At 38.7% G+C, this 22,500-nt stretch overlaps 1 protein-coding gene across 1 annotated transcript in view; it reads left to right on the top strand.

The window, feature by feature from the left end:
• LOC119581125 overlaps positions 1-22,500 on the top strand; it is an 80,828-nt gene that overhangs the window by 51,587 nt on the left and 6,741 nt on the right. The window contains exons 19-28 of the mRNA XM_037929469.1: positions 6,177-6,308; positions 7,495-7,677; positions 8,572-8,712; positions 9,311-9,504; positions 12,203-12,341; positions 15,504-15,695; positions 16,042-16,173; positions 16,415-16,597; positions 19,619-19,762; positions 20,199-20,339. Of these exons, the coding sequence (XP_037785397.1) occupies positions 6,177-6,308; positions 7,495-7,677; positions 8,572-8,712; positions 9,311-9,504; positions 12,203-12,341; positions 15,504-15,695; positions 16,042-16,173; positions 16,415-16,597; positions 19,619-19,762; positions 20,199-20,339 (1,581 nt within the window). The remainder of the gene's footprint in view (positions 1-6,176; positions 6,309-7,494; positions 7,678-8,571; positions 8,713-9,310; positions 9,505-12,202; positions 12,342-15,503; positions 15,696-16,041; positions 16,174-16,414; positions 16,598-19,618; positions 19,763-20,198; positions 20,340-22,500) is intronic.

The raw sequence follows: 22,500 nt of genomic DNA, 5'->3' as shown, positions 1-22,500 counted from the left end.
TTGTCATATAGAACAATATAGCAGCATTCGATGAGCAAGGAAGTTAAGAAAGAGTAATGATAATCTTTTGAAATGTTGCCTTAAATAAAGATGCTATAGACACGGGATATCACAGTGAACGTGATTTCTGTAAGTTTATCGCTAGCCGTGTATGGTATAATAAGTAGCAACATTTTTAATATCTACACATGGAAATCACTAATAAATAGTACCAAAGTATTTTGAAACTGGTGATGTTTAGTGTAGACTAATGTAGACTTTAAAGAATATTTAGTTTTAAGCATGTGGCAGTCCTGAGGCTTTGACAGCGTCCAACATAGAACCAATCAGCTGTCCGGAACTAAGGTGTCACGTGACCAAACCTTTATGATCTCGACTCTGATTGGCTGACCATTGATATTCATATAATTTACTGTGATTGGCTACATCTCTTTGGAATCTTGTGATTGGTTGAATTATAAATGAGATAAATAACATTCTACTCCTGGTTGTGATTGGACATATGCTCATGCCTGAAAGGTAGCTGCTATTCATCGTAGATTAAAACGGATTAATTAACCGATATAATTTCAGTCAAAATCTTAGTTTCATTTAGTGCTTATGCTTTGCTTTGGTAGTCATGGAAAACAGTTGTCGTAACAGGCACTCTAATGCAAAACTTGTGAAAGCTAATAATCTCAAAGCACACTGTGACTGCTTGGAGTTAAAGGCAATATCTTCCATTGTGAAAGGCAAAGAAACACAAAAGCAAAGCGTTGGGAGTCTCACGACCCCTGACCTGACTCGAGCTGTGTCCCTCATTAGGTCACGTCTGTTGCATCCCCAGGTGACGACAGGGGCATCTTTTCTTGGCTAATTGCAGAAAAAAGTAAGCATCTTTGTTTGTTTTCCCCCCAAAACCTAAACAAGGATGACCTGGAACTATGCATACTCAGTGTATACGTATTTGTTCATTTATTTGTATATCTGTGTATCTCTCAGTTGTCATAATTGTTTTCATTAATATTATTATCGTTATTATTATCATTATTATTATTATTATTATTATTATTATTATTATTATTATTATTATTATTATTATTATTATTATTATTATTATTATTATTATTGTTATTACTATCGTTATCATAATTATTACTTTAAGTATCATAATTATTACCATCATTACTATCAAATTTGCTTTATTGCAACATAGAATTCAGTATCCACGTCCCTTTATTATGCTATATATAAGAAGTTAATGAGATAGGCATCACGCTTGAGAAAGAAATAACAGCAGTTTGTAGTATATATAACTGGATTGATGTTGCTGTATCCATTCTGAGATTACCAGATTTCCTACTATCAGCGAGGATAAAAATCATAGCCTTCCAGGTCTTCCTTTTCTCATGACAAACCCAAATTAAACAAGAAAAGAACTAGTAAAACAAAAAAGAAAAAAATAAAGAAAATATACGATACAAGGTGTCCTACGTCAAGTTCTTAACTAATCTTTAAATATATAGTTCGTCTAAAACTTTTAAATAGATTCATGGTATTTTTTACTAACTAGAATAATTGTCTTTGAAAAGTATTAGCTTTCTAAATAATGTGGCATTTTGTCTAAATAAGAGAAAGTGGAAATTGGCTATAACAAAGATCAAGGGTAGCATCCAAATTATTGAAGAATACACTGTGTAAATAATATATGTTACTAATTGCCATCCAGCTGCCCTGTAGCCATGTGTTACATTATGAACTAAAGTCTTAGATTTTGACATTGCAATAAAATGGACGTATTACATTTTTAACATAGATTCCTCTTCATGCAGATCAGTGACTTCCAACTTTTTCACTACCGAGGGCCTTATTTGTTAAGATAAAATTTCCCATGGACCCCAGATTAGAATAGCCATTAGACATTAAAAATTCAGTTCCAAAGTTTATTCTTAACAACCTATCGATGCAGATCTTTTGAAATTTTGAATTTAGTTGATTGATTCACAGGGATCCGGGGTTAAGCGGTGGGGGACCACTGACAGTTTTTTTTTTTATGAACAATCGCAAACTTAAATATATGATGCGAAATCTTGTTCACATAATCACCCATGATTCAATTCAATCCAGGGCTACATTTACCTTAGAATTTCCAATGACACTAACTGGTCGTCCCGCTTTCATTTACCACGAAAGGACATCTTGTATCGTGTTGCAAAGGGCCTTAACCATTGCATTTCAACAAGAGGCTATGACTGATTTCAGAAACAGTTGAGAGTCCAGCCATTAGCATGAATTTCCGCAGGCTTCTAGAAGTAAAGGAGGGTGATGATGGTGAGGATGAAGGTGAGGATGATAATGTAGGTGAGGATGATGGTGATGCTAATAATGATGAGGAGGATGAAGCTGATGATGATGAAGATGACAATAAGGACGAGGCAAACGAGGAGGGTGATGATAATGAGGAGGAGGAAGAGGAAGATGGTGATGATGATAACAATAATGGTGCTGATGACGAAGACGACGATGAGGAAGATGGGGATGACGAGGACGAAGATGAAGAAGCAGATGAGGACGCTGGTGATGGTGATGATGATGATGAAGAGGAGGAGGAGGAAGATGGAGATGAGGAAGCGGGAGATGAAGATGATGAAGCTGATGATGAGGAGGAGGAAGCAGCTGAGGATGAGGACGAAGATGAGGATGAGGATGAGGAGAGGAAGAGGAAGCAGCTGAGGATGAGGACGAAGATGAGGAAGAGGAAGCAGCTGAGGATGAGGACGAAGATGAGGATGAGGAAGAGATGAGGATGAGGAAGCAGCTGAGGATGAGGACGAAGATGAGGATGAGGAAGAGGAAGCAGCTGAGGATGAGGACGAAGATGAACGAAGATGAAGATGAGGATGAGGAAGGTGAGGAAGAGGAAGCAGTGAGGATGAGGACGAAGATGAGGATGAGGAAGAGGATGAGGATGAGGAAGCAGCTGAGGATGAGGACGAAGATGAGGATGAGGAAGAGGAAGCAGCTGAGGATGAGGACGAAGATAGGATGAGGAAGAGGAAGCAGTGAGGAGCTGAGGATGAGGACGAAGAAAATGAGATGGGCAAGATGGAAGAGGAAAAGCAGTGAGGATGAGGACGAAGATGAGGATGAGGAGAGGAGCAGCTGAGGATGAGACGAAGATGAGGATGAGGAAGAGATAGAGGAAGCAGCTGAGGATGAGGACGAAGATGAGGATGAGGATGAGGAAGCAGATGAGGATGAGGAGAAGATGAGGAAGAGGAGAAGCAGCTGAGGATGAGGACGAAGATGAGGATGAGGAGAGGAAGAGGAGAGGAAGCAGCTGAGGATGAGGACGAAGATGAGGATGAGATGAGGAAGAGGAAGAGGAAGCGCTAGATGAGCGAAGATGAGGTGAGAAGAGATGGAGGATGAGGAAGAGGAGGAAGGAGAGAAGCAGCTGAGGATGAAGGACGAAGATGAAAGAGAAAGAGGAAAGAAGGATGAGGATGAGGAAATGAGGAGAGGATGAGAAGAGGAGCTACTGGATGAGGAGAAGATGAGGATGAGATGAGGAAGCAGCTGAGGTGAGGCAAAAGATGATGACGGATGATGAGAGGAAGAGGAACACTATGGAGAACGAAGATGAGGATGAGGAATGACGGAAGAGGAACGCTGAGGTGAGACGTAAAGAGATGAAGGAGAGGAGAGTGAAATAGAGAAAGAAAGAGAATAGGAAAGGGAGGAACTTATGGATGAGGACAACGCTCTATCCAGGAAGTGATGGGCAGATTTCAGTGTCGGAAGAACGAGATAATGCAGGAGAGTCCAAAAAGAAGAAGCTGATGAATAAGAAATGTCAGAATTGAGATGCAGGTTAGTATAGTAAACGAATTCGCTAAGAGTACAAATTGACCGTGTGCAAAGACGAGGAAAACCTGAGGACTTGATTGGCGATGTTTCACACATGCTTCATGGCAGGAAGCGTGAGGGTCAACTGAGTTGATTATTACGAACGGATAGAAATGAGGAGCTGCTGTTGGAGAGATTCATGTGAGGTAGAGGATGCGGTATTTCAGTTCTCTAATATAGTATTTGAAAGTATGATGGTATTATTTGTTAATATAAATACATTATTATGAAGAAGATAATAAATGTAGAAATGAATTTGTTATGGATGTAAGAGAAAATTTAGTAAATAAGAATAGTCTGTTATATGATAGTATGAATAAAGATAGCCTTAATTAATCAAGTATATTACGAACGCGTTAAAATATGGAGGAGGTATAGTAATATATGTGAATATCATTGACATGGATAAATACCTCTTTTTTCTCATTTCTCATTTATTGATTTCAGTTTAACTTGTCTAATAGTATATTTCATATACTTAGAGTATCAATACTCCTTATAATATATATATATAGATAAATTCATATAATTATATATTTATTATATCTATAATAAATTCTTATAATTAAATTTATTATATATATATAATATAAAAAAATCACTATTTGATACTATTGGGTTGTATTATTAATGTATTATCAAAACCATGAAGGATCACTGACTTTGCAGTTTTTCAATGAGACTAAATTGATAATATTCCTATGATCTGGTCATCATTCAAGAAATTCGCTATATTCGATAATCAAGTTTACCAATATTTAAATTTATATAGTATTAAATCTACATGTTATATACTACTTTATGTATATGTATTGTCTATACATATAAATAAATTATTCCAATCATGTATACCTCACAATATTATATAGTATTGTATATATAGAATTATGTATATATACTAAGACTTATGATTCGCTGTTTCACTGCTTACTTATGGATTAGTTTTCTCATCATATTACAAATGTATACATATTATTATCCACTCCCCGTTACTTTTCACAAAAAATGGCAGGAGCATGCTAACTGTAAATCACACCTCTGCACAGTCGAACTTATGCAATACCTTAACTTGTCTCTAATAATCATTTAACATCATACATTAATTCAATATTAGTTTTATATGAATCTGTGATTTATTCTTATACATTTATATATATATCATATATATTATATTATAATATATATATATATATATATAATATATATATATATATTATATATATATATATATATATATATAGTATAGTATATATATAATATATGATGGGATGTTGGGTTTTTGTTAAGGGTATTATAGTGTATGTATATTACCACCACACAATCACACACAGCACACACAACACACACAACACACACACAACACACACATCACACACAAACACACTACAAAACACACAAACTACACTATATATATCATAATATATACATTTCAATATAATATATATATAATATATATATACTATATATATATCATATATATATATAATATAAATCAATATCATACAATATATCACATACATACATACATAATATAATATATATTATATATATATATATTATATATATATATATATATATATTATATATATATATTATATTGTATATGTATATGTATATGTATATGTATATACATATACATATCCATAGCCATATGTATATATCCATATATATGTCTATCTATATATATACATATCCTTATATATATATATATATATATATATATATATATATATCATTCATATTCCTGCCATCACCGATGCGGTGTTTGACGATCTACTTAGCGCCGTGTTGACATCATGTAGTGACATCCTTATATATATATATATATATATATATATATATATATATATATATATATATATATATATATATATATATATATATATTATATATATATTATATATATATATATATATATATATATATATATATATATATATATATATATATATATATATATATATATATATATATATATATATATACACACGTATATTCTACTAGGAATGATGATATGAGGAAAACACTGAGAAATATGATAATTCATAGCATTCCATTCCAAAGGACTGAACTGCAAGAAATGACATAAGGATAAAAGATATCAACGCATACTACGAATTCCATGAATACAGTATGGCAAGACTGCCCTAGCTCGTCACTGTGGACACCACACAGCAATCTGCTTATAAAAGAACTTAGGATCGCGAAAACAACATGCACACAGCGGCCCACGTACTCTTCCACTACACACGCCCCTCTCGCCTCCTCTGACACATTTCCCCGAACAGGTGACATCCAGGCAGAGGAGGATGTGCTGGAGTGGTTGATCGAACAGAGGCACGAGGATACCATTGAGAATATCAACAGACAGCTTCTCTACACGCTCATCGATACGCAAGATTACCTCGCTGTCTATTTCTGTGAGTAGCTTGTGGAGACCCGACATCGGTTTGCTTTTTCGCGTACGCTGTGATGGTCTCAGAATTTTTTGTGTTTTTATTTGTTATTGTTATTGATAACTTTTGTTATTAATATCATTAGCAGCAGTAGCATTAGCATGATACTTTTATTATTTTTGTCTTTATGAGAAAATATCAGTATTATTAGTAATATTTTAATCAGTAATGGTAGCATGAATGACAGCTATTGCTACAATTAATGTAATTGTTGCCATTATTGTCATATCAGAAGTAGAAGCATTAGTAGTAACAGTATCAGTGTTACCAAAGCAGCAATAGACGTATTTTCATTATTGTTACTATTCTCTTTTCCATCACAATCCTAATGATAAGGATGATTAATATTATTTTCTTCACTTTCAATTGTTATTGAAGTTGTATTTTCCACGTTTGTTCCGACTCTAATATAATGTTATCATTCTCCCTTCTTCTCCTATATTTTCCCTTGCCCTTTCCCACCTCTTCCCTATTGTCTTTCTTCTGTGCTCCATTTTCTATCCCCCACCTCTTATTATCTCTTTCACTGCCTCCATTCACCCTTCTCTCCTTCCCCCCCCTACTTCCTCCTCTATTCTTTCCTCTCCTTCCTTCCTCCCCTCTTCTTTTCTCTCCTTCCTTCCTCTTCTCTTCTTTCGTCTCCCTCCATCCTCCTCTCTACTTTCCTCTCCCTCCTTTTCCCTCTCTTCTTTTCTCTCCCTTTCATATTCTTCCACCCATTCTCTCACTCCAATCCTTTCACCTCTTCCTCCATCTTTATTTTCTTCTTCATTCTCCGCCTACAAATATCCATTTTCCCTCCCTTCCTACATTCATTTTTGTTTCTTACACCTTAACCTCTTCCTCGTCTCTATTCTCTCTCTCTCTCTCTCTCTCTCTCTCTCTCTCTCTCTCTCTCTCTCTCTCTCTCTCTCTCTCTCTCTCTCTCTCTCTCTCTCTCTCTCTCTCTCTCTCTCTTTCTCTCTCTCACTTATATCCCTACCCTCCCCATCAATCTCTCCCCCACCACCATCTCTCTCTCTCCCTCCCTCCCCTCACCACCACCTCTCTCCCTTCCTCCCTCCCCTCACCACCACCACCTCCCTCCCTTCCCTCCCTCCCCTCACCACCACCTCCCTCCCTCCCTCCCTCCCTCCCTCCCCTCCAACAGTCAACGAGGAGAACGACGAGTGTCCCAAGGTGCTCCGCGTGTTGGAGAAGATAGACGACGAGGCAGCCGAGTACGGAATCCAGCTGGTGAAGATGAACGACCGCCTCATGGCCAAGAAATACGGCTTCAGGAACCCTCCAGGGCTGGTGTACTTCAGGAAGGGCAAGCACATCAAGTACGAGGGTGAGTAGGGGTGGGGGGGTAGGGGGAGGGAGGAAGGAGGGAAAGGTAGGGGGAGGAAAGGGTAGGGGGAGGAGTGGGTTAGGGAGGGGGAGAGGGGGTAGGGGGTGGGTTGGAGGTGGAGGTGGAGGTGGGGGTTGGGTTGGGGGGGAGGTGGAGGTGGGGCTGGAGGTGGGGGTAGGGGTAGAGGTGGAGGAGGAGGAGGTGGTGGAAAAGGAAGAGAAGGAGAAGGAGTAGGAGGAGGAGGAGGAGGAGGAGGAGGAAGAGGAGGAGGAGGTGGTGGAAAAGGAAGAGAAGGAGAAGGAGAAAGAGGAGGAGGAGGAGGAAGAGGAGGAAGAGGAAGAGGAAGAAGAAGAGGAAGAGGAGGAGGAGGAGGATGTGGTGGAAATAGAAGAAAATGAGGAGGAGGAGGAGATGGAGGTGGATGAATAGGTGGAAAAGAACAGTGGGAGAAAGATGGAAGGGGATGGGTAGGTGGAAAATGAAATAGGAGGAAGAGGAGAGAATCTAAGAGAAGGAGAACAGAAGAAGGATGGCTAAGATAGAGGAAGTATGAAAGGGAAGATGGATGTATGACTGTATTTTTGCATACGTTTATACATACATACACATATATACACATATGTTTAAGGTATCATTTAAGAACCATAGCAAACGCCCTCTCCCCCCACCACCACCACCCCTACCCCCACCCCCACCCACACCCCCACCAAGACCTACACCTTCACCACCACCACCCACCCCTACCCACCCACCACCCCTACCACCACTCACACCACCCACCCCCACCCACACCACCCACACCACCACAACCACCACCCACCCCTACCCACCCCACCCCCACCCACACCCACCCCCGCCCCCCGCAATACCTGAAGGGCCGCCCTCCTCCGGCAGGCGACCTGTACGACGACGAGGACGTGCTGGACTGGCTCACGGCCCCCGAGAACATGGAGCTTAACGACGCCATCGAGAAGGTCAACAGGAAGATGTTCGAGAGGATCAAGCAGACCACGGATTATCTGGCGGTCTTCTTCTGTGAGTCCTTTGGGCGCTTGGTTTTCTTTCTTCTCCAAATATCCGTTTCTTCTTTTTCTTTTTCTTTTTTTTTCCTCCAGCTATCCGTTTCTTCTTTTTCTTCTTCTTCTTTTTTTTTCTTTTTTTTTTTTTTTTGTTTTTCTGTATATATTTTTAAAGATCTTTTTTTTTGTATCTTTTTTATTCTATTTCGTTTTTGCTTCTGTGTTATTATTATTATTTTTATTTTCGTCGTTTTTCTCCTCATTTCTTCCCGTATGTTTTGTTAGTTTCTAGTTAGTTTTGTTTTCCTGTGTTTTCTCAGTATTTTTTTTTTTTTTTTTTTTTTTTTTGACTAATTTTTACTCTCTCTTTCACTACTTGCATTACATGTATAGAAGATCAGTGAGTATTACAATTCATATTTTCTTTCTTAAACTAAAAAAAAAAAGTCAATCTTCAATTTCTTAGTCAAAAAGAAATCTAACAATACACAATAAGTAAGAGCAATATAACAAGATAAGCAAAAAGAACACCATTAAACCTCCGTTGGCGTACAAGCACAATCCTCTGACCTCTCTCCCCCCCTCTCTCCCCCTTCCTCCCCTCCTCCTCGCAGACGCCGAAGAAGGCTGCAAACAGTGCCAGAAAGTCCTCGCTGAGCTGGAGAACATCGATGACGAGGCCGACGCCAACGGGATCGACTTCGTGAAGATCGACGACTCTCAGCTGGCAAAGGAGGTCGGGGTCTTCGCGCTGCCGGCTATCGTCTTCTACCGAGCTGGCACCGAGGAACCTATCATCTATGCCGGTACGTGGGTCTTCTTCGGGAAGCGATGGTGGGGGTTTGCGGGTTGGGAGGTAAGGGCTTCTTCTTTTTGGATTGCAGAATTACAAAAGTTTTCTTCATCTTCTTTTTTTTAGTCTACTAGTTTTTATCTTCATCTTCGTTTTCTTCTTCTTCTACTTCTTCTGCTTCATCATCGTTAATAAGTGCAATAGTATGAGTTCTTCATCACCTTGTATAATTGGAATGGTATTTTTTTCTTCTTCATATTTTACTCTCTTCTTCCGTCTCTCGTCTCTTCTTCATTCGCGTTTTTCTTCTTTCTCTCCTTCTTGTTTATTTTTCTTTTTTAACCTTTGTCATCTCAGGAAAGAAAGAAGAAAATTAAGCTCCTCTTTTGTAAATAGCAAATCGAAAGCTTTTGCCATTCTTATTTTGCAATTGCTATTATTCTGCATAATTAGACCTGCAGATCATCACAGAAACCTCCTACTTTGCTTATAATCTGTAGCTCTTTCACCATTTACTTTTTCTTCAATACTTCTTCAATACTCTCACCTCATTTAATACAACAGGTTTAATTAGATGAGTTCAAGTGTTTTACAGACTCAGTTTATTTGCAATAGAGAAATATAGCTATTGGAGCATTAGGTATTTGTGTATGTGATAACGTCCTACTTCTTTGATTACTGATCAATAGTATTTTAGCACATAAGACTACATGACTTTAGTTATAACAGTAGTTGCACCACTTTTATTCGTGTTGAGCATGTCCATTCAATCAAACACATATATTTTTTTCTTGCCTGAATACTTTGGTAAAAGTTCATAGTGACTTAACATGTAGTCTCCATGAAGATCTAATTGACTCAACAACAGGACTAATTACTTTTATTGAAGGGATAACATTTACTTCGTTAGGCCATACAACCGTATGTATTGAGGTGAAACCACAAACATGTCTACAGTGACAGACTCTTTTGTGTTACTGATGCTGTCATCTCATTTTTTCTCTCTCTCCCAATCGCTGCCTTACCTTCGCCTTCGTGACCTCGTCTGACCTCAGGTGGTAGGTCCCATCATGGGCCGGGGCTTCGACCCTCGCCCTCGTGTGGATGGTCTCAGTTCAGTTACCTGTCGCTTGCAACGCCCTGTAGTAAAGATTAAAAGGCTGCTTTTCTCACTGTCTGTACATGGGATGTAATTTTTAAACCTAACGTAATTTAAAATTTTATTATGAATTGTATGAATTCGTATTTTATGTTTTATATTCTAAAAAAAGCTGGTATAAATATTCCCGTGTACAGCCGTGAGAAATGTGGCTCTATTTGTCTTTGTAGCATGCCGAGTTCCCCCCTTTTCATACGTTCAATGCATCGATGTCGGCCAGCGTGTCAGCTCAGGCACAGTCCGTTTATGCTAATCGTTAAGGGTATTGTTTGACACCATTCCTATGTCGTCTGACGTCGTCCACTTCGCGATGTCACGGCTGAGTCTTGGCCGAACGGGAGGTCGGGACAGTTGTTCAACTTCCTGAAATGTTGAGAAACTGATTTCTTTCGTGATGGTTATGTTTTTCCCTTTGTAATGTTTATATATATATATTTTTTCTCCTGCACGATTCAACTTTTGACTTGCAGCGTTCATGCAGTGCCATTTGTAAAACATTTTATTAATTATTAGAGATTTCTTTACGTCTCATAGCCTGTTTCTGTTTCTACGAACGAACACATGGTGCTACGTTAACACTGCAACCAAACCGCAAATGTACCTACGCAACGTGTTAACAAAACTGCCAAGTGCAGGCGCTCTTTGTCTCATTTTCCTTATCAAAGTCGACTTTTCTGTTCTGCCTTCTGTAACAAGCGCCCTTATTCAAGCACGAATCGATTTTCGCACCAGCACGACCCTCAAAATCCTTCCTTGTGGTTACCTACTCTTCGGACATTTGGTGATCGTTCCCCTGTGTATTTTCTTTTCGTTGTCGTATTTCTTGGTTTCCCCCGTTATCCCGATACGCACGGGGGGAAAAATCCTTGATTTATATGCCTCTCTCTCTTTTTTTTTTTTTTTTTTTTTTTTTAGTCGTAAGGTTCCGGTTTTATTTATTCCAAATATCACCAGATGAGCAAATATATCAGCAAGCACGCATGTGTAGTAATGATCATTATTATAATGCTGTTGTGTAACGTACACTATTTAAAGCGCTGTAGCATTGTGTCTAATACATCATCAATTATACAGTATATATTGCTGCTATTGTAAAAACTCTTGGTAATCGTAAATTCCATGTAACAAGTAGCCGTAACCTTTCACCTGTTGTAAACTTTTCATGCTAAACAAAGTAGGTAATTCGATAAAACAAGACTTGATGCTAAAGCTTACTCCTTCAATCATCTTTCCACGAAAGAGTTATACATATTTTAAAACATCATCAAAGAGAAACAAAAAGATAATGCGATAAAGAGTTTAAAGAGTTTAGAGATAATTCCAACTTTGACTTTTAAAAAAATGAACATATAGTCCCCTTTTCTCGTCTTTACACAGCCACACAAATAACCATCCCATAGCAAACATACACATATATATGTAAAAATAAAATCAAACACACCCTTTAAGACACCTGTAACCCGAGTTATATTAATCAGGAGATACCATCTAATTCTTTTTTTCCTCTCTCTCTCTCTCTCTCTCTCTCTCTGAATTTCCTTCCGTCGGGGAAAAGGCGATATGAAGAACGAGGAGAACCTCCTGTCGTGGCTTCTGACGGAGAAAGACCCAACAGCTGACTTCATCGAGGACATGAGTGGCGACGCCCTCCTCAGAGTCATCCGGGACTCTGATGCCATCGCTGTCTATTTCTGTAAGTCTAGTTCACGTCTGTTTTTCTTCTTTTCCTTCCATTCTCTCTCTCTCTCTCTCTCTCTCTCTCTCTCTCTCTCTCTCTCTCTCTCCTCCTGCTCCTCTCTCGCTCCTCTCTCTCTCTTCTCTCTCTTCTCTTTCTCTTCTCTTCTCTTCTCTTCTCTCTCTCTCTTCTCTTTCTCTCTCGTCCTCTCTCATCTCTCTCTCTCTCTACTCAATCGCCTCTCTAACATCTTCCGACTCAGACCATCTCTCTCTCTCTCTCTCTCCTCGTCATCTCTCTCTCCTCTCGATGCTAGATCTCAGTCTCTCTCTCGTCTCTCTCTCTACATCTCTCTCCATGTCCTACTCTCGGGTCTCTCGTCTCTCTTCTATCTACTCTCTCTCTCTTCTCTCTCTCTCTCTCTCTCTCTCTCTCTTCTCTCTCTCTTCCTCTCTCTCTCTCTCTCAGTCACTCTCTCTCTCTCTCCTCTCTCTCTCTCTCTCTCTCTCTCTCTCTCTCCTCTCTCTCTCTCTTCTCTCTCTCTCTCTCTCTCTCTCTCTTCTCTCTCTCTCTTCTCTCTCTCTCCTCTCTCTTCTCTCTCTCTCTCTCTCTCTCTCTCTCTCTCTTCTCTCTCTCTCTCTCTCTATCTCTCCTCTCCTCTCTCTCTCTCTCTCTCTCTCTCTTTCTCTCTCTCTCTTTCTCACTCTCTCTCTCTCTCTCTCTCTCTCTCTCTCTCTCTCTCTCTCTCTCTCTCTCTTCTCTCTCTCATCTCTTCTCTCTCCCTCTCTCTCTCTCTCTCTCTCTCTCTCTCCTCTCTCTCTCTCTCCTCTCTTTCTCTCTTTCAGTCACTCTCTCAGTCACTCTCTCAGTCTCATCTCTCAGTCTCTCTCTCTCCCTCTCTCTCTCTCTCTTCTCTCCTCTCTCTCTCCTCTCTCTCTCTCTCTCTCTCTCTCTCTCTCTCTCTCTCTCTCTCTCTCTACAAAACAGCGTCCATATCACAATGGATTAAATACATTTACTCTTTGTATTTTCTTCTCTAAAAACTCTCAATTCTAATTTTCTAATGATTCATATTTATAACAAAATTAGAATGTATGTGTCATAGATTATATCCCATATTTTAAATTCTATTCCATAATATTTTTAAAAAGATTTCAGAACTCGACAAGAAAATTCTAAATCTTGTGATTAGCATTAATATAATTTTACGATTGTGCACATACTCATTGCACGGGTCTGGAAATACTTCATATAAAATATGATGCCGCCTAGATAAGATCTTTCCTTTATTAAAATTGGCCTTATGGTAATGCAGAATAAATATCAGTTACCTGATTTCACATGTTTTATCATATTAATTCAGCTTTATACCATCTGCAAATATTAAAATTATTTCTCTTAATCTCCTACTATGCGATGAACTATGCACCGTGCATTTAAAAATCTATTCATTTTTATATTTTTGTAAATCCTGAACTTCTTTGTGACGCCATGCTTATACCTGTCATGTTCGTGCTTGCACCTGTCTCATCAAGGTTTTCATTGTGATGTCATACTTGTATGTGTGATATCACCCTGACATTCTGCTACCTCTGACGTTACGATTCTCACACTGACGCCATGACCCCTCCTACCTCTCCACGGACTTTCCTCGACGTCTTGTCCAAAATCTTACGAGTGTTTCCTCCTGTTTCTCGAAGGGGACCCGGTCTCTTGCGGTTGTCCCGAAACGCCTGTCGAACCTGAGAAGAAAAAGAAGAAGAGGAGGAAGGACGATGCTGACCAGGAACAAAGTGAAGATTGTTTACTTTCTCTTATTGTTTACAGTATATTCCCTCCCCCTCCCTTTCCCCTCCTTTACCTTTGCCTCACCTTCGCTCAGAGCAGTATTATTTCACGCCTCTTTGGTCGTCCTTGTAGAAGCAGCAGACTCCCCTTGTAATTCCGCTGCCGCACAGCCACACCCTGTAGGAACACGCTACCCGTATGATACCTCACCTTAGTCGTATCGAAGACAAGGCGAAGGAGCTCTTGGAACTACGAAGGGTACATGAGGAAGGAAAAATATATAATAATAAAAGATATGAGGCTGCGATTACCATTGCTTTCGTATGGAAGTCCAAGGTCTCCTTCTTGTCCAGACGTCGGTCTTTGCCACCTCGTAGGCACATAGACACCTTCAATTAAACATTCCTTAGGAGATTCGTAGTCTTTTCGTCTTAATCCACATCCACCTGGTAGACATTGTCCGTTTATTCAGTAGAGTTGGCCTCCATATTAATTATGATTCTTATGAATCTCCTGAACAGTAGACGTAATGAGAAGCTTCAGCTTTTGGACAGGTGATTTCAGGGCATAACTCAGAGCAATTACCTGTATTAATATACCTAATGGCTGTGATAGTTTTAAACAATAATATGCAAAGCTTCGTTTGCTTATGTTCTACAGTAGCTGTAGGTAGCACTAAAACACTAAACACACTACTAGGGATCAAGTTTAGAATTCTAACCCGATCTAGACTGTTTCATTAATACAGTTCGGAACTCATTCGTGTCGTTTCTTCTTATGTCAGTAATTCTAGTTCTTTCATGCCAGTCTTGTCTTGAAATGTTACGTCAGTCCAGTTAAATTTGCAATCTTCTAGTAACATGTAGTAAATCTACCAGTTGTGCTATTCATGTCTTGAAATGTTTATTGTATGTCAATCCAGTTCACTTTTCTATCTTTTAGTATTCGTAACACGTAGTAAATCTGGCAAATGTCATGTTGTCTGTTGTCTGTCTTGTACTTTGTGAATCGTTCATTGTCTAAACGAGTGATTTGTGTCACATGTAGATGTTTTCTGGTTACGAGAAAGGTTTTAAGAGAACCTTGTTTTTTTTTATATAGAACACTTAGAGGATTGACTCTTATGATGCATTTTCACGTTTCTAATGAGCTAATCTTGAGACCAGTTTTAGACAATGTCTGAGAGCAGACAGACGCCATCCGCTTTCGAGTCGTTCACACTCTTGCATCGCCTCAGCAGCAACCGATGTTCTTGTGCACAGTAGAATGTACACGCGCATTCACACACGTCTCCATCGCACACTTAGCTGCGCAGGTCTTCTTTTCCTCCCTTGATAAGACCATAATTAAAACGAGAAAGTTAATTCGCTTTCCCCCTCACCCACGCGGCAGATAATGAAGACACCAACGCCTGCAGCACTTGCATGAAGGTTCTCGAGGAGCTGGAGAACATCGATGACGACACGGACAGAATAGGCGTCAAGTTCGTCAAGACCCAAGACGCCAAGGTGGCCGAGCGCTACGGCGTGGTGAGCATGCCGGCGCTGCTGTACTTCGAGCACCAGATTCCCACCGTCTATGAAGGCAAGTCTGAGCCCTGGCGCATGATGGGCGTCTTGGGGAGGGAGTGGAGGGTATTTTGACATTTTAAGATACGAATTACCTCGAAAAGGTAGGGATGAGAATATCTTCGCAGTGCAAGAGGTGTATTTGATTGGTTTCGATTACATTTTCGTTATAAATACCTTTTCTATTCTACATCCGTCGCAGTGGGGTGCATGGATTATCCGTTTCACCCTCTAATGGGAACTCTAATACGAATTGAAAAATCATGGTTTATCTTCCTTTATCCTTATGACAACTTTATTTCAACCCTTTTGCACACAATATTGCATTTCTGTTTGTGTTCATATTGAAGTATGTGTTGCAGGAGACCTGTTGGCAGAGGAGGACGTCTTACAGTGGCTCATCCTTCAGAAGACTGAGGATAGGATTGAAACTATCAACAGAAACATGCTGGAGGTCATGCTCGAAGACACTCAGTACCTCGCCGTCTTCTTCTGTGAGTAGCTCTTCCCAAACGCATCTTGGTGTTGGTCTTTAATTCCATGACGACGAAACCGATATCTGGTCATAAGCACCTTAATCACATATCATTTTATTTTATATAATTGGTCCCTCGTACTCTAACAAAAAGGAAAAAAAAAAGAAAATTTACCTTTTTTATTCACAACTGTCTTTACTTCTGACCCCTAATTTTTTTCTGCCTCTTTTCCCTCACCCTTTTTCCTCCCTCCCGCCAGACAAGCCGAACTGCCGCGCGTGCGACACCGTTCTGGCGGAGCTGGAGAACATCGACGACGAGTGCGACGTGTACGGCATCCACATGGTCAAGATCCAGGACACGCAGCTGGCTAAGCGCTACGGCATCAAGACGCTCCCCGCGCTCATTTACTTCCGCAATGGCAACCCGCTCATTTTTGACGGTCAGTGGAACGTTGCTCTGTCTCTGGGAGGAGGGGGAGGGGAGGGGAGGGAAAGCAGATGGGGGAGGGGGACAGGAAGGGAAGGGGAGGGAAAGCAGAGGGGGAGGGGGACAGGAAGGGAAGGGGGAAGGGGAGAGAAAGCAGAGGAGGTGGGACAGGAAGGGAAGGGGAGGGAAAGCAGAAGGGGGAGGGACAGTAAAGGAAGGGAGGAGGGGAGGAGAGGAGAGGAGTAAGGAATAGGGTGAAGGGGAGGGAAAGGATAGTAAGGTAATGGAAAGAAAGGGATGGGGTGAAAGGGAAGAGGGTAGGAAAGATAAGGATAGGGAAGGGAAGGTAAAGGGGGGATATAAAAGGAAGGAAAAGGAAGGGAGGGTCAAGAGAAAGGAAAGGAAGAGAGGATGAGAGTGGGCAGAGAGGGGGCAGGTAATCATATTATATTTCTGCAGGTTTTTCTTTGCGGGGATAAAGTGTATGTGCGTGTGTGTGTTGTTTAGCTGTTGCACCATTACTTTGAAATAAATATATGTGCAGTTGCAGGCTATGATAATAGACAACCAAAGAACTTTCAGTCTTACTTTTTTTTTAATGACAGAATAGACTGTATAAAAATGTCTCTTTATTTTAAATCAAGAAAATTTATTAGATTTATTGAGAATATAACACTATTTCAGCTCTTTCTTGTCTTGTCCGATATGCAATTTATTTCAGATTCATAACCTGTTATTTCTTTCAGCTGCTCTAGACATTTCTCATCAGACGAATATTAATATCTGATCAGCAAGATATCTATACTCGTCCCAGGACTATCAGAATAGTAATGACTGTCTGTTGTGTCAATCCGCGGAGTAAATAAATTGGGAGACGTTTCTCGGTACAGAAGACAGCAAATCTATATCGCTGGCAATAACCAAAAGAAAAAAGAAAAAAAAAGAAGAGAAAAGAGAGAGAGAGAAAATTTTATATATATATATATATAATATATATATAATATATGAAATATATATATATATATATATTATATATATATATTATATATATGATATATATATATTATATATATAATATATATATATATACAAACAACATATACACTAAAATATATCATAATATATAATATATGTATATATATATATATATATATATATATATATATATATATAATATATATATATATATATATATAATAATATATATATATATATATAATATATATTATATTATATATATATATATATTATATATATATATATATATATATATATATATATATATATATAATTATATATATATATATATATATATATATATATATATATATATATATATATATATATATATAATTTATGTAATGAATAATTTCAAAACTATTTAATCATAATTAATTTTTTTTCCTATCTGCCTTTTATATATATATTTTCATACTTAAAAATGAATCTTCAAGCAATCCCTTCCCAAATTCCTTTCTGAAAAAAAACTGTCCTTAATGAAATATAGACATCTCAGAGATTAAAAAACAAACTTGGAGAACGAGACCACGTAGAAGGCATGATGTAATCCACAGTGTAAAACGCAAGCCACGTAACCCCGAGGCTGTAAACAGAGGCTCATAAATCCTGTTCCTCACAACATACAGAATACCCTTCGGCACCCAGAAAAATAGTGAACACAAGACTTCATCTTTTATTACAGTTTTCTTTTCTTTCTTTTTTTTGTAAATGTAGAATGGTGTTAAGAAGCTAGAGAATTGATTTTTTTCTTTTAGAGCATTGCATATAGTTGGTCTGAAAAGAAGAAAGCATAAAATGTCTGCACGAAATGGATCGACTTTTTTTTCATAGGCTTGAGTCCTATTTTTTTTATAGATTTATTTATACTTCCTTTCTCAATGTATCCTCTACTCTATCATTCGTTTTTTTGTCTTTTCTTTTTTCATTGTTCTATCTTATCATTTTTTTCATAAATTACTCCTCAGTACGATCCATAAACATTGTCTTACACCTAAGCATATGTATCTAAATGTGCATATGTATAAACATGCCAGAACCTAGTCTTCAAAATACTTCACAGTTCACCCACTGGTTCATTTTTTTTCCATTAATACTAAATTTATAGTGACCATAAATTCATTGCGAACGGAACAACAGGCAATATAAATTGCATAATGAGGCTAAATCTTACACCTTGAAGAAGATCTGGAGACAAACTACGAATGTAAATAACTTAACGACCGTTTCCCCCAGATAACATCTTTGACGAAGATGGTCTCTTTGATTGGTTTACTGACGACGAAAATCGAGAGCTCGATGATGAGATCGAAGACATTAACGGCAATATGTTGGATACAGTAATAAGCGAAACAAATTTTATCGCTGTCCTGTTCATAAGTAAGCCAAGTGTGTGGCCCCTTCCTTGGTTCCGTTTTTTATTGGTCCCTCCTAAAAAGCTTCTTATCCCCGTTTTCTTTTTCTTTTTTTCTATTTTTCCCTTCACTGATACGTTACATTGTTTTCTTCAGATGATCTCGTCTCAGTGGGCACAGATGTGCTGGAATGGCTCTCTGATGAGGAAACGCGTAAATTGGATGATGATATCGAGGAAGTCAATGCGAATATGCTTGACTTTATATTAACGTCTAATCCATACGTTGCTGTTGTATTTACGGGTAAAATTTGCTTCTGAAGCAAAAATGTGGATTGAGAAGAATGACCCCGCCCTTACCCCCTCAATTAAGCAACACCTGATGCCCTAAGAAGAAAAGAAAGCAAGGCCATACCATGTCGTTTCCCTTCACCTTTTTATATCAAACTGCAACACATTTTGATGTTCTTCCATCCCGTGCTATTTTTTCGTTCTTTATCGGAACATAACACATACTTTTGAAAAATATTACCCGCTCCCCATTTATTTTTTTATCCTGTCTTTCCGCAACGCATGAAAACATCTTTTTGTTTTCATCTGCTTGTTCTTTTCCCACCTGGACGTCGCCATTTTACCCATTTCCACCGTCCACCTTTTCCCCAGGTGATCTGAGCGTGGAGTCGAGTGTCTACGAGTGGCTAATTGATGATGACAATCGCGAATTGCAAGGCACTATTGAGGAAGTCAATAGGGCTATGCTCAAACGCTTAATTGAATATAACCCGTTTGTCGCTGTCGTCTTTATAAGTAAGAAGGGATCTATTCAACGAAGAAGGATGTCTATGTCATGTTTGGCGGCTACACCCTTGAACTGATACGCATACAGTAGTATTTTTTTCTGTAGTCTAAACAAAGTAAAAATGCGTAGAGGGATTTAAAAAGGCTTTGGAAAAGACAAGAAGATCCATGCACATATTTTCACTTGAGTTTTCCCTTACCAATTCCGTTAGCATGTTGTGCACTGAGGTTTTCCCGTTGAGTTTGATGACGTTTCCTTGTGTGATGGATGGGCATGTTCGCCTTTTTTTCTTATTTGCCTCTTTTGATACTTACGAGTCTCCAGAATTATTATTTAATTCCATTTACACCAAACCGCTCAACTACCCCCTTTAAACCGAGGACACAGCATGTATTTTAGTTTACCCACCACTGTTCACACCCCGTTTCCCATTTTCTCATTCAGGTGAAATAAAGAGTGGGAATTTTCTCTTGGAATGGTTGAGTGACGATGACAATCGGGAATTAGTTGACGAAATTGAGCACGTAAACCCTGCCATGCTGGACCAACTAGTTGCACAGTCGACCTATTTGGCCGCCTTGTTTTGTGAGTACTTGAAAAAAAGTATCTTTGCATACCATTCGCTCTCACTTCCGCAGCTGAAGTAAACGGTACAAGCTTCTTTGCAGACCTTCCTTATATAAATTCCGTGCTCTCCCCTTTTCCGAAATAAAGAAACAAATCATCTTACCTTCCGTGTGAAATGCATGAGGTTATTCACAGCATGGCATTTTAGACTTTTCACCTTTGGTTTTAGCCCAAAATTCATTCCTATTTTGTATGTCATCAATTTTTCAGGTTCTGCAAATGGCAGAGCTACGTATGTGTTTATCTTTTTTTTACGTTTATTTTACCCGCCGCCATGTTTTTATTTTGTTTAAGTAAATGGCAGTGTATCTAAAATCCCTCCACACATTACCCTAAACACCCTAAAACCCAATAAATGTTATCTAACCTCACACTTTTTGTTCACGCATTCCTTTCCCTTAATTTCCCCACAAAGAAAAAAAAATGCTGGGATTCGCGATTTTTTTTCTTCTTTTTTTTTGCCATTCCGTTACTTGCTTTTAATCTGACAGTTTATTTGCTATTTTTTGTTTTGTTCTTTTTTATGTTATATAGGAGATATGCAGAACGAGGTTAGTGTGCTGGAATGGCTGACTGATGATGAGAACCGGGAATTGGAAGGAGAAATCGAGGCTGTTAATGTTAGGATGCTAAAGCGCCTCATGGATGAATCTCCCTTCATTGCCGCTTACTTCTGTAAGTAAAGAAAACGAGAGATCGTACAGATATTGGAGAAATATCACCAACACAAAAAAAAAAAAGTTTTCTCGTATTGTTTCGTGCAAGAAAGGGAGAAGCTAAAAGCACCTCTCGCTCGTTCTCACTTTAGCTGGCTCGCTGTCACAGTGTATCGACAAGACCTGACGAGTGAAAGGGCTTGCCAATCTGGTGGTTGCGGTTCTGTCTTATTTTCCTTCTTACCTTTCTTCTTCTTTTATTGGCTTCGTCTATCTATTTATTTAATCTTTCACGGTCTTACACTTTCGTATTTTTGTTGTGCTCTGATTCGCCACCCACCTCTATTCTTTCCAACTGTTCATTCCTGTTCTTATCATTCCTCTCCTTCTCTTTCGTGGTTGTTTTTGCTCCTCTTTTCTTCGTCTTCTTCTTCTACTGGCTTCTTCTTCTCCTTCAGTTGTATTTCATCGACATTTCGTTCTTGAGACTGAATGTAACGCTTTATATCCAGGGGGAATAAATAATTTGGATCATCAGTCTTCAGACAAACGTCTCCACTTTCACCAGTTCTATTTTCGTTTTGATATCTTTTTTTTTCTCCTCCTATTTTGAGAAAGATATGGTGACCAAACAGCCAATCACTCCGCCAAGTTTTGCCTCGACCCTTCATCCTGTGTCAGTAATATGGCAACTTTATTTAACATGTTTACTTAATTCGTTTATCCATTTTTAACGTTCTTGCGTGTCCCTTCCCGCAAAATTAATGTAGCCATCATCTCTGATAACCTTAAATAATAACAATTAATATCTCATCTAAAAAAGATAAACATGTATAGACAGAGAGATAAAGTAAATCTACCAGCATGAAATATTACCCCAGATTTAAACCACAGATTGGCAATCCTACAATCCAGTGACTGATACACTTGTGTTTAGCATAAATCAATCCACATAAAGACCGATAATTACTTGCCTACACTTGTAACCAGCCTGTCCTTTCCCATTAGACTGTGTCTCTTTGGTCCTAGCGAGAAAGATTACCAGTAGTGTGCAGTTGATTGGGTATAGAAGGGTATGATAGAATGATAGAATAGCCTTTTCAATATCTCGAAAAACAGAAGCTATAGTTGACCGGCAGTAGCACCTTGAATTTACGGTTCCTCAGGCGGATAGTTATTATTTTTTCACAAGTTCACCCTCTTGCGAAGCTGTAATTTTCATCCTCCCCGTTTTCTATATATCACCTGGATGTGCAACATTTACCTATATTTTCGTATTTAAATTGAGTTGCTGCTTTTTTATTTACTAACACATCATCACACCTTTTGCTAGACCGTAGACCTACTTTTGGAGGTTATATACTGAAAATAGATGCATGATTTTTTACGTATACAGCTTTGGAGGGAGTGCAGAGTGAGTGTTCTTTATTTACGGTAGTGTAGCTAAGTACTGAACCATAGAT

The sequence above is a fragment of the Penaeus monodon genome, chromosome 14 (assembly GCF_015228065.2).
Source record: "Penaeus monodon isolate SGIC_2016 chromosome 14, NSTDA_Pmon_1, whole genome shotgun sequence".
NCBI lineage: Eukaryota > Metazoa > Arthropoda > Malacostraca > Decapoda > Penaeidae > Penaeus > Penaeus monodon.
The sequence above is the reverse complement of the archived record's forward strand: the minus strand, read 5'-3'. Positions and strand labels throughout refer to the sequence as shown.